This window comes from Ricinus communis, chromosome 5 (genome assembly GCF_019578655.1).
Source record: "Ricinus communis isolate WT05 ecotype wild-type chromosome 5, ASM1957865v1, whole genome shotgun sequence".
NCBI lineage: Eukaryota > Viridiplantae > Streptophyta > Magnoliopsida > Malpighiales > Euphorbiaceae > Ricinus > Ricinus communis.
In genome coordinates this window covers 4,765,009-4,778,095 of record NC_063260.1, presented here as the reverse complement: position 1 = coordinate 4,778,095, position 13,087 = coordinate 4,765,009, and the positions used below count along the sequence as shown (strand labels likewise).

Genomic DNA, 13,087 nt, shown 5'->3' with positions numbered 1-13,087 from the left:
CCATGAATCTGAGGCAGGTAACAGTGGTATGTTCTTCTCTTCCCTTACTGGGTTGTGTGGTAGCATCTCTACTTCTCCTCTTCACTTCTGACGAGCCATCTTCAAGTGATAGTGGCAGCATGGTGAATGATGAAGCAGTAAGCAATAACAGAGCAGCCCAGAAACATTTCCGCCAAATTCAACAGATCCGTGGAGCTTAATTTTGATTGTGTCTCATATGATCAGATATTGATAATGGTATTGGAGCTATGTTAGCCTCCATTGTGTTATTTTCTTTGTTTCTTATATGTAATTTTCAAGCCCAGAGATGGGTTTAGGTTAACATAGTTGCTGAGACTTGTATACATACATACAAGTGTGTGTCTATGGCCAAGTAGCCCAGTAGTTGAGTAGTTGCTAAGTAAAACAAGAGATCAGAAGCTGACTTGCTAAAAGAATAATTTGTGCAATCAAGAATCTACCAGGCAAGAATTTCACTCAAGACTTCTTTACTTCTAAAGAGGTAATTGCAGTAGATATATCTTGATACCATTTAACAATTGCAGCCTGCACACAGGCATACAGAGGATATACATTGCACACACCCAGTAGTAGCATGATTGCAGGAAACTAGATCTAAAGAAGAGGTAATGGAATGTCCTTTTTTGAAATTCATATAAATTGAATCTTATCCCTGCAAAATTTCCATAAGGCTAACAACTAGGTTCTGTTTTGTGTTTCAACATAAATGATCGCTTCAGTACCTTGATCCATGAGAATAGTCTAAAATAAACAAAAAATTTCTCAAGAAACTCAAGTGGATATAATCAAATCGTATAATTAGAGGGTTATAATAATGGTGGTGACTTCTCAAATAGACGGATAGTATTACACAGAGGTTCAGGCTCAAAAACTGTTGGGTTTATGAAGAAGAAGAAAATGAACATTTAAGAAACATAACATTATATAAACAGAAAAGTAAAGCTTAAAAACACAGCATTTCATAACATGAAAACACTTTTTTTCTATTTTTCTTCTTCATATCCGTTTGCTTTTCATGTACACACCGAAACTTTACATCCCATGCTCTTTGTATAGAGCCAAACCAATAACACAAGCCACACTTTGGCTTTCTAACAAGTATGGTTCACCATTACTTTTTGACTCTCTTAACTTGTTTCCTTAAAACAAGGAGTTCCACTCCTTTTTAATTAAACCACAAATCTCAACTAAATCTAACATTCCAACAAAAACAAACTCCAAACTTTGATTCAAGCTGACAGCCGCAAGATTACACGAGTAGAAACTTTTCCGGCAAATGCTACATATAAATGCTCATGTATTAGCATGATGAATGGCTCTAGAAATGCAGAGTAGGCTGCTTTGCATATGCAATTGGATACAGATATGGTACAAGGCTATGCTACAATACATCACAAACAGTGCAAGTTCTCATGACAAATGTGTTTCACTGATTAAATACAACATCTGTCCATCATCAACCATGTCTACATCAAGAATTTTACCTCCATCTTTGGATAGCATAAAAGAGTCATCTGGAAGATTTAGTTGCTCTGCTGCTGCTTTTATAAGCTCTTCCATGGTCTGCGGAACCCATAACACTATTCCTGGTCTTTTTTGTTCTTTAGGATCCCATGGATGGAAAGGGAAAATTGTGCATTTCCTCCGTTGTATTTTATCTGTAATTATAAAAAAGAAAAAGATTATGTAATTTGCTGTAGTTCTATTGAAGTTTCAAGCCCTCATGATAATCAGAATAATAAAAGAAAAGAGTTCCTCTCTGCTCTGATATTTAGCCTAAATGTTCGTGTAGAAGTTCCTAGATGGAATCACCCGTCTTCCATTGAGCAAATTGCTCCACAGTGCTTATAAACCAAAAGAATCAGGGTTCAAATTGAATAACTACGATCTTCTCAGCATGACAAATTCTATCCTAGTTGATTACAATCATTAAGCCGACATTTATATTCAACAAAATATACCGAGAATTGGCTTTCAAATTATTTCTTTCTTCGACATTTTGGCTTGACCCTGACAGAAAATTGTTGAAGAAAACATTCCTGGTCATAATTTAGGGTAAGTCCATAAACACAACACAAGCATGGCAAAACAACTACCGCCATACACACTCCTTCCCTTAAATGTGACAATCTATAATGCCAAACCATAATTATATGTTACTTGATCAATTTCGATATCACATTAGGCTAAATATCTCTCTTGAGAAAAACCTCATTGAGAGCCATTTTAACCAGTTTGCTGGTTTAAGTATCATGAAAATTCAGTTTCCATTAGCAAAACTGAAACCAGTTAGTTAGCAATACCTGTAAGTTCTTGAGTGTGAGGAAGGAATTCCGATAGCTGGGTAGATTTTGCATCTTCTAGTAGCTTGATCAAATTCTTGTTTCCAGATATCCGACCTTCATCAAGTGGAGTTTTTCCCCATCTAAAAAGTTGAAATAGCAATACAATGTCTGTTTACTAGAATTGCACATTACTAATTGGGCATGGATTAAAATCATTCCAGATATAACTTCATTTAAAAGAAGCAAGACATTTACTCAACCCTCTTCCATTTTTCCTTATCAATTGCTTTTGTATATAACTAGAAACCCAGCTCTACTCATCTCCATATATTTGGCTCCTCGAAGGAAATAGACTTCGGTAATTTTCCAAATTTTCTTTTCTTTCCTTTCCATTTCCAGATATCATCAAAGATTAGCTTCGCTTAAACTAATTGGGTTGGGTTGGCTTTCTTCATTTCAAATTAAATCTCAAATTTAGTGATATGCAAACCTAATTACTTAACTGGCATAAATAGTCATGTTATTTCCACATAAGAAATCATACGAATCTTTCAGATTTACCTGTCCTTTGAACAAACACTAGCTCCAGCTTCTAACAGCAACTTTGCCATCATATATAGTCCTTCTGAAGCAGCTACATGAAGTGGGGTCCGATGGTCATAGTCCTTGGAGTTTGGATTAATGCCATTGGACAAAATCCTTCTCAGAAGATCAGAATCTCCCTTTAAAACAGTTGAACAAAGAAAACTACCAGCATCGTCCATTCTCAATTCAGCCCCTTCTTTAACGAGTAAAGATGCAACATGATCATGTCCGCTCTTGATGGCTTCCAGTAAGGGCGTATTACCAAATTTATCTAACAAAAACAAATAATCAGATGTTACATTGTTTTAACAGTTTAAGTTCACATAACTGCAATGGCAAGAAAATTACCTTTGATGTTAATATCAACTCCCTCTTGAATGAGGAAACATGCAATATCTTCATAACCTCTAGATGCTGCAAGATGCTGCTCAAAACAAATGGTCTTTCAGACACAAAATTACTTTCTTTTGCTCTATCTTTTAGAAAAGAAAAATAAGTTGTTTACAGAAATGGTGAAAGATTAAAGCAAAAGAAGATACAGCAAGAAATGGCATGTTATAAGCAAAAGAGATATTGCAGAATTTTTCTCATGGACTGAAACTATAATTATGATCTGATCTAGCATAAATATCCCGAACATGAACTAATAATTATACGTTTATGCCTATACAATGAAAGTTCATTTCAGAAATAACATGGGCCTTACCTGGAGTAGAAACAAATAATTCACATCCACTTGCCAAATAAAAAGGAAAAAGATTTAACTAGGTACCCGTCCCCAGAAAATTGCAATGGTAACCACGTAATTTCTGAAATTTTAGCCCTTGAATATGGTCAAATGATTTAAACTAAGAAAGTTAACTGACAAGAGACAAACCAACATAAGATGCACACACTATTTAAATGATTTAGACCTCACAGGAAAAAGTAAATGGACTCAGTACAAAGACATTAATACATGTATTAGATGAACATATAAATGCAAAAGATTCATCAGAATTTATATTCATACCAAGGGTGATCTGCCATCATAATCTGTTCTGTTAGGATCAGCTCCTGCTCGGACAAAACCTTTGAGCTGATAAAGATCTCCATGATAAGCTGCACTATTCACCCTCAATGCAAGTTCAGCTTCTTGCTTTCCAATGTGAAATGTAATGTCCGATTCCAGTTGCTTGTCTCGAAGACTGGATTCTTTTCCCTGTCATATTTTCTAGTTTTAGACATCTTCATTGAACATAATTTAATCCCATTTTAAAAGTTCTTTTAGAAAATTAGTATGCAAGGTAAACTTGACATACATACATGATATAGTATGGGGAAAAAGAGAATAAAGCAGGGAATGAAGTTTCAGAATATGCAAGAACTTTATTACCTCAAAAATGTTGTTCACTATTTTACGTCCATCATAAAAATATATCTCGAGTATATTTGAGAAAGATTGTTTGTCAATTCTTAAAAGCCGGCATAATTCACAAACACGAATGGTATATGGCTGAGGTATGTTACAAAGGATGGAAATTTCTCCGAACGAGCTGTTAGGTTGTAAAAGCGAGGCAGTCTCTTCTGATCCATCTTCACTCGTGGCAACCATCTCCTGCGAACAGAAGGAGAAGATATGGTCATAATACTGTTCTTCATGTTTAAGAAAATCCAAATTTTGCTATAAAGCTTCTCAAAAACTAATAATATAACATAACCAGGATTCCCACCACAGGTATCTGACAACCGTAAAAAAAAAAAATGAACTAGTATAACCATTTGAAAGCATCCTCTAGCATTGCAACACCACGTCAAAAAAGAGCAATTAAGTAATAAATTTTTTTATCTTAGAAACACAAGTATTTGAGATAATTCAGTGACAAGCAGAATAGTAATGATATACAAGTAACCAAAGATAATGGAGTAGTACCAGCACACCATGACAGACAAAATAAAGTTGATCTACAGCATTCCCTTGCTCCATAATTACTTCTCCTGGAAGAAAAAACTCTTCATGAAGTCTAATAACCTGCAATGTTAAGATTTCTTTTCTTTAAGAAGATGAGTATAGCAGAGACAAATATGATACACTAATAACTAGTAGAAAAAAACACTGATAGATTAGGAAAAACATTGGTAGAGAAAAAAGATGAGAATAACCCTACCCTCAAGTTAAGAGAGGATGTCTCTTTGGACAGACAAGAAGGGCCAAATGATTCACATAGCTAGCAGTCTAATTGGAATTAAGACGCACTTTCATAACCATCAACCATTTATTCCATTAGCCTATAGGTTCAGCAAAGATACAATGGTATTCACACATAAAGATACATGTACTGCAATTTTCTTTACCCATAATACGGGAGTACTCAAATCAGACTCATCCTAATGCTAACGAAGTAGTACTGTAATCCTGTAAATGGCATAGAAATCCATTAACAGACCTAGTAATCAGAGCTTCATTTTTCTCTTGTTACTACCCCATTGCACCTTCTCTTAGTCCTAACTAATTTACCACCTATCAAATGCAGAGATCCAGGAAAGATTAAAAAAAATTACTTACAATCTGATTGATGAATTCTGCAGAGCATTCTTTGAACAAGGGAACTTTTTCAATATATGGCATGTATAAAGTCTGAGAAATCTGCATAGAGAAAATCATAACAATAAGCCTGAAAGTCCTAGAAACTCATTAAGGGAATAAGATATGTTCGTCTAATAAAAAACAGAACTCACAATAATACCAATAGAGATAATTAATAGCAAACAATTGGACGTCAAGCATCCTCTTAAGCAGAAGACAGGGCTATTTTGTCAATTGTTTATATCAGATGAATGAGGTTGAAGGAATGCATCCATTTGAGAATTTTGCTCCGTTTTCTCTTTTTCTTTTTTCCTCGTTTCGGGTCTGTGTGATTCTATTGCATAATGCAGAGGTTCAGTCCTACCAAAACTTCCACCCCATCCTGCTCTTTGAATCTTCTGCCCTCCTCTTGAAGATATGTTGGTGTTAACTATTTTGACAGTTTCTTTCTTAGAAAGCCTGAATGTTTAAGGTTTAGAGCATTTTGATATATAAATTGAAAAGCTTCTTTCACAATTTCTTTCTTGGAAACCTGAATGTTTATGGTTCGGAGCATTTTGATATATTAATTGAAAAGCTTCTCTCATTAATCATTGTCTGGCATATTAATCTTAATAAATCGGGCACTTCAGCTATTGTCAAGGTTTAGAGGTGGTGTGGTATCGTATCATTGTTTTGTCGAAGTCAATGGTGCTCCAAAGAATTTCGGCTCTCGCAATTTTTCTAACCACTTTCTTTTCTGTGGCATCAATGTCCGGCACAAGATTACAGATTTGATCTAAAACAGGCTCATGTACAGGATGGTGTAGCTAGACAAGTAAAGGTTTTGTGCAAATTAACTTGCTCACTCATGGGATAGTTTTTCCTTTTCCCCTTAGCTGGAAACATAGATCGGGCAATATATTGCCATTAGAAAAAACTCGAAAACAGAAAAGCAAAAATACTCCCCCATAGACTTTACCTTAGCACGAATGGAGATAGGAATTTCCTGAAGAACAGAAGCTTCAGTATAGCTGCTTTCATACTGTAAGCGCACATGTCCTTTGATCTGATTACGAATATCCCTTCCGAGTCTATTTCTGTTCATATATTTAATGAGATCTGTCATTTTATCTCTGAACTTTTCTGTCTTTGATCCTTTTACAATTAGCGCTGTCATGTTACCAATCAGATAAGCACCAAGAACCATGTCAAACGACACATATATCATTACAAATATCATTTCCCTCAGATTTACAGCATGTATATCTCCATACCCTGGGACATAAAGAGCAGAGCCGTTAGGTTGTTACAAAAGATAAAACAAAAGTGTACAGCAAGAAAAACTCTCCATATAAAGTTAAGGAAAGAAGTACTGCAATTCTTAGGGGATATGTGTCACATATGTACTAGTTCTAAATGCAGCTGAGGCAATTACAGAAGTTCTGTATTTTCAAATGAAAGTAAAGTCCAGAACAAATGGAAGCTTTGTTTTACAATCAAGAAGACAGAATTCCCACAGCACTCTGATTGACAGCACACAAATGAGTAAAGCTAAAGCTCATAAGATTATCAGAAACAAAATTTGTGCAAGAACGGAGCTTTATCTTCAATTTATGTGTGGCTGCCAGACCAATCTCTTACATGTAAATCAAGTAACTTCTGCACTAGCCACTAGTTCATCAAATTCTTTCTCCCACAACAGACATAATTTGGTTCTATATACGAACTTATATTTTAAGATTAAACTGTCACATTTTTCTGACAATAGAAAACAGTGAGATTGACTGAATCAAATTTACTGTCTACTAAAGTAACAGATCTCATTTCAACATTTTGCCCTCACATTAAAGCTTAAAAAAAATTATTAGTAAAAGTATAATTACAGTAACAACTTGTTATATTTTTCCAGTAATAACCTAGCAGATATTACTCTGAATCACAGACCATTAGCTCTCCATAGGTTGATTGATTTTATGCAACTTTGCATCCTTAACCATTTTGTGATTGTTTTTGGGGCACCAGACTCATGATATGAATAAGGTTAAGATATATCACAAAACAACAATGTACAATGTCATTTTAAGTACCATATAAGAAAGGCATCTTACCAACAGTGGCCATAGTAACAACAGCGAAATATAAAGATGTTATGTATCGCTTCCAGATATCAATGTCTCTGAAGTGTGAATAACTGTAATCGCCCATCTTTAAGCTTCCGATCCATGTATAACCCTCTTCAGAAGATGGCAGAGTGGTAGCTAAATAATAAAAGATGCAGGCTGCCGTGTGTGTACAATAGAGTTCTACAACAGTAAGCTTTATAATCCTGGTAAAGAGGTAATTGATTCGTATATCCTTCTCCATTGTTTGAAAAAAGTTAGTAACTTTGCGCACTCGACTTAGCCTAATCCACAAAAGATACCTCACTTCTTCTTTATGTCCACAAGCCTGTTAATACATTTAGAAAACAGATATTAAACATAAGGAGGTGAGACTTTATGTAATGGTATAAAATTCCAGAGTAACCAGATAAAGAAATGAATACCTTGTAGATCAGGTCCCAAGGCATGCAAGCAAGCAAATCAATGAAAAAATGAGTTTTCAAGTAACTGCAGAAGATAAGTAAAATTAGGGGAGAATTAACTGTCTATATAATAAATACAGAAGAGTCAAATACACGAATGCACAGTTCGTCTGGAATTTAGATTGATTTATGCAGTAAAGACTAATGAACCTCACTGAAACAGCATTCCACTTGAATGCAAGAAACAAGCAATATATGAGGAGTTTCTACTAAGAGAAAATGAGGAACCGCTACATGTGAGGAAACGAACCGTTGGCCGTAAAAAAAATATTAGGCAAGAAATTTACATTTTCTTTACTCTTAGATAGGTTAAGTCCCATCATATAGAATTTATTTGATTGTGAGAGTCAAAATGCATGCACCAATTGCATTCAATAATTTCTCTAGGAACAAAGAAACCAAGGGTCAAACTGTGTACAATGCAATAAGTTCAATGAACTCTTTTCGGCGCTACCATGATCGCTAGAGTTAAAAGTTGTTCATACTGTAAACCTAAAACCTACAGTGATAACTGATAAGTTGACTAAGCATGAATTATCAATGATACTAGCATTGAGATGCAACTAAAGAAAATTAATAATCAGGTATAGTTGACAATCTACAGTGCAATGGAGATAAGATAAATTTACCGCAGAGCAATAGGAGTGCGTTTATAGACTATACGATATGTCTGGCTGTCTCTGTAGGCAGTGAAGAATTGTAAAACGATATCAAAAAGGAAAGCTATTTGTCCAATGATGTCAAGTATAAAGAGGTTCTCAGGTAATCCTCTGAAGAAACCAAACTCCATGGGTGTAAAGAAGGACGAGTACACTGCCCATAAAAGTATAAATTTCGTCCATGCCCTATACCATCTGCATTATTTGACAAGGAGTAACTCATCTCAGGCTATCTATAACAAGAAGCAACATAAATTCAAAATGTCAGCGAATCATTAAATTACATGCCTTGATGATGTTGCAGCCCCTACGGACCAAAATGCCTATTAAACATAATTAGCATCACTTGAGGCTCGTGTGAAACAGTTAAAGGAAAAACAAATTTCCATATTTGCAGTATTCTTAATGTACATGGACTTCAGGACTAGCTCAAGACATTTACTTTTGATCTAACTGATTAAGCTTTTAAGAATTTATAATTCAATGTGAAACCAAAAATTATTAATATTTAAATATATTTGATAATTCACTCAATCGTAAGTATTTATTAGATTTATTCAATAAATTGTAACTTTTAAAAATTTAAACACTTAATTAAATCTCAACTAGTTGAAATACTATTTTTATAATTATCTAAAATATAATAGCATAACCAACTTTTATGACATGAAATTAGTAATCCCTTACAAAAAATAAAAGAAAGAAAATCACATAGAATCCATAATTCAAAACCTCACAAGAAGGCATGCAATCAAAGATTTTATTATTAAATTTGTTCATCTACTTGTTACCAATTAAGGTTGATCCAATCTTCTATATCCTAAACCCAATTAGCAGGGTACAGCTTCAAGTAATTGCATACTGGTACTCATATATTTATAAAACAAATACATAAAAGAATACTAATCAGCTAAAATACAAAAAAAAAAAAAAAAAAAAGAACCATTCATATGTTTTTAGCTATTTTTTAATTTTAAGTATGTAATGTTGTCTTAATAAACCAATCTATGTAGCTTACTCGTTAGTAAAATTAAACATATTATTATATCACTGTTAATTTTAAGTATTTTTAAACATTGATAATTTTAAATTATATTTTTCTGACATGTCACTTTTTTACTGACTTGATGTTACCATATCGCACCTTTTTCCCTCACCATAGAAGAACCACGTCAGCATTTTGCTATGACTATATACTGCATTTTGTTCATTCAAAAAAAACTATACTGCATTTGGTTAAATAGAACATACAATGAACACTAATTTTATTAAAAAAACTGTTACATACTTAAAAGTTGACTAAAGGCCAAAAAATTACTTTCCCCTAATAATTAAGAAAAAAGCTGACTTGTATACTTTGCCCTGGTAATTAAGAAAAAAACCTGACTTGCACAGAGAATAAAAGTAGCGGCACAGTAGCATGCGTTTTCTAAAACGGAAGGCAAGGAAACATTGAAGGACACCAGATAAGTGGCCTGTTATCTTCAAATAAAACATACGCAGGTGGGTTGCCTGGTTCTCTCTCCAGTCAAATTTATTATGTGATTAGAATTTGGTTCTCAATACTTTTCTTTTTCCTCTATATTCACGAAATTAATTATTTGAAACAGAACAAAAAATTTCAATGAATGAAATTTTGAATTCATTTGCAGATTATCACGGGTTGAATTGGTTGTCTTGAGAAAATAGTTTAACCGCAACCTTGGCAAGAACTTTGTGCAGTCACGTCATAAAGATAATATTGAAAACTGATACGAAGGAGCAAGACAAAAACTGCAGCGGCACGCAGTCGCGACTCACTACATCCGAGTTCTGACTCAGATCAGATGATCCCCCTAATTTTTTTCTAATTTTCTTAAATTAAGATTAAACTAAAATATTAGCTGTATGCATCGTCACTAAATAAATCTAGTTCCTTCAAGTGGATAATTAAGAGCCGTCAGATGATACTAAAAGTCAAAAAAACTAGTTTTTAATAGATACTCCATCCCTCCAGAAGAAAACTGCCACTTGTAATGAAACGGCGGGAAAGACGGGTTCTCTTCTAATTTTACCTAAATAGCCTCAAGAAAAAAGCTTAGAAATAATTAAAAAAATAAAAATTGAGGCCAGAATAGCAAACGATAACTGCAATTTTCTAAATTCCAGTTGTAAAAAGAAGATAAGAAAATTTAAAAAATAATAATAAAAACAAAAACAACCAGGAATACCTGTTATCGGGATGGATAACGAGACCTTTGGAGACGTTACGAATGCCATTGATGACCGATTCACGACTGAACTTTCTCCGATTCGTGGACGAGTCAAGACCGAACTCGTTCTCTATCAGATTGAATCTACTTCCTCTTGAAGATTTGATTCTCTCTCTTACATCTCGTATCTCATACTTGCCATCATTATCATCCGAATCCTCCTCATCTTCTCTCCTCCTCTCCGGTCTCTCTCTGTCGTCCACCATATTCTTATTCTTACTTTCCTTTAATTTAATTGATTAATGAAAGTTTAATCCAGAACTTCAATCTATATGATAATACAAGTCTCCAAATTCATATGGATATATAATGCACGCATTTGCATTTCAGTGATTAGAGAGTTCGAGAGGTCAATCGAATCGAATCGAATCTGCCCGTCCGTGACGTTATAAAATAGGAAAAGAACGGATGCAAGTTGGGAAGGAGGCTAACCGTAAGTCTGCACTTTGTGATTTCAGAGAGAGAGACAGAAGAAGGAGGAGAAGAAGAAGAAGAATAATCACGAGAAAAATGAGGTTCTCTATAATACATTTAAAGTTGAAAACAGAAAGAAAGAAAAAGAAATGGGAAGTCGGCGTGTCTCTGTGTATGTACGTGTATGTCTATGTGTGTCTGTTGCTGTTGCTGTTGCTGTTGCTGGTATGATGAGACTGCGAGGAACGAGCAAGACCCACTTAAGGCTGGAGGGAGAGAGAGAGGGAGGGTCTCAATTTATAAACCGCAGCTGCTAGAGGATTTATTATTTAGTCCTATTACATAGGAACTATTGATTTATTTATTTATTTATTTTTAAATATTTAGTTCTGGCTATATTTGGATGCTATTTTTGCTAATGCCAACTTTTAACGGAATTTTTCTTTTTTCTTTTAGGTTTACTTACAATAAAATAAAGTGTACGATAAAATAAATTTCTTTATAACCGTAAAGTGACGATATATATGAATTCAGTTAAAGGCAGTTTTACCAAAATTATACATTTTAATTAAATATAATATATATAAAATACTTTATGATTAATATGACACTGGAGTTATTTAAGTGCTATTTATTTCCTTATGGTTTGAAAATAATAATGTGAGAATATGAGTTGGAAACATAGCTATTGATTTTGTTGTCCAGAAAGGCAAACACGTTCCATTTCAAACAAAAATTTAAAATGAACAAATTTCGTCTAAAATCTCGACTGCTTCAGTGCATTAAACATTTTATTATTATATGGATTGATATGGTTTTTTCAATATCTTAAAATTTGTTGTATTTTATAATGTAATTATTCAGATTTAATAGTTATAATTAATACTTTTAATATAAGATAGGGCTGATTATTTTGTATTCATTAAATTTTATAATTTTATGTAAAGTTATGAAAATAACTAAGAATATGTAATTTTATTTTATTTTATCAAAAACTTATGTTTTAACCCATCGTCCATCACTTTTATATTGCGGTAATCTTTTTTATTTTTTTGTTATTAATTAATTTTAATAAATAAATATTAATATTTTTTGAGAAATTTTATAGTTCTCTTGAATTCTTTTTTTTATAGAAATTTTATAGTTCTCTATTACGAGGTGTTAAATTCTTTCTTTATAAATTTGGTGAAGAGAATAAAAAAATTCAATTGGCTATTTATATGTGTTTTAGTACTATCGAATGAAGTGTTCTTCTAACAAAATTATAATCTACTATTCCGTCAACACGATTGATGATTGTCAAAAATAAATATTCTTTTTATGTATTCTTAATATTTGATACTAATTTTTATTTTTTATATCAAAATATATTTGTTAATCATCATTAATGAAATATTTATATTTCTTTAAGAAAAAAGCTAAAAATATGAAAAAAATTAACCACTATATTTATATATTTAAAAATATAAATTTTTAAAATAATTATCAAAAATATTATATATTTAAATTTGTAACTTTATTTAATTTCTATGTAATGATATAAACCAAAGTACAACATCAACCATTTTAATTAGTATTTGATACCCACCAAGATGGTATTGATAACCTTGGCTTGAAGTTCAATGCATAATAAAATGTAAAAATTTAAAATTGACACTCTACTATATATATATATATATATATATATATATATAGTTATTGTTTTTTCTTAATGTGTTACTTGATGATAAAGAAATTGC

The 13,087-nt window shown here is 32.9% G+C and overlaps 1 protein-coding gene across 1 annotated transcript; it reads right to left on the bottom strand.

The window, feature by feature from the left end:
• Positions 1 to 180: 180 nt before the first annotated feature.
• Positions 181 to 11,825, bottom strand: LOC8280449 (potassium channel SKOR). Its single transcript, XM_002533435.4, has 13 exons — positions 10,893 to 11,825; positions 8,653 to 8,877; positions 7,985 to 8,048; positions 7,548 to 7,887; positions 6,419 to 6,714; positions 5,437 to 5,517; positions 4,804 to 4,902; positions 4,267 to 4,488; positions 3,904 to 4,092; positions 3,240 to 3,315; positions 2,868 to 3,162; positions 2,325 to 2,446; positions 181 to 1,679 (listed from the first exon to the last, which is right to left on the bottom strand). The coding sequence occupies exons 1-13, from the start codon at positions 11,138 to 11,140 to the stop codon at positions 1,432 to 1,434; spliced, it is 2,505 nt and encodes an 834-aa protein (XP_002533481.2). The 5' UTR covers positions 11,141 to 11,825; the 3' UTR covers positions 181 to 1,431.
• Positions 11,826 to 13,087: the final 1,262 nt, after the last annotated feature.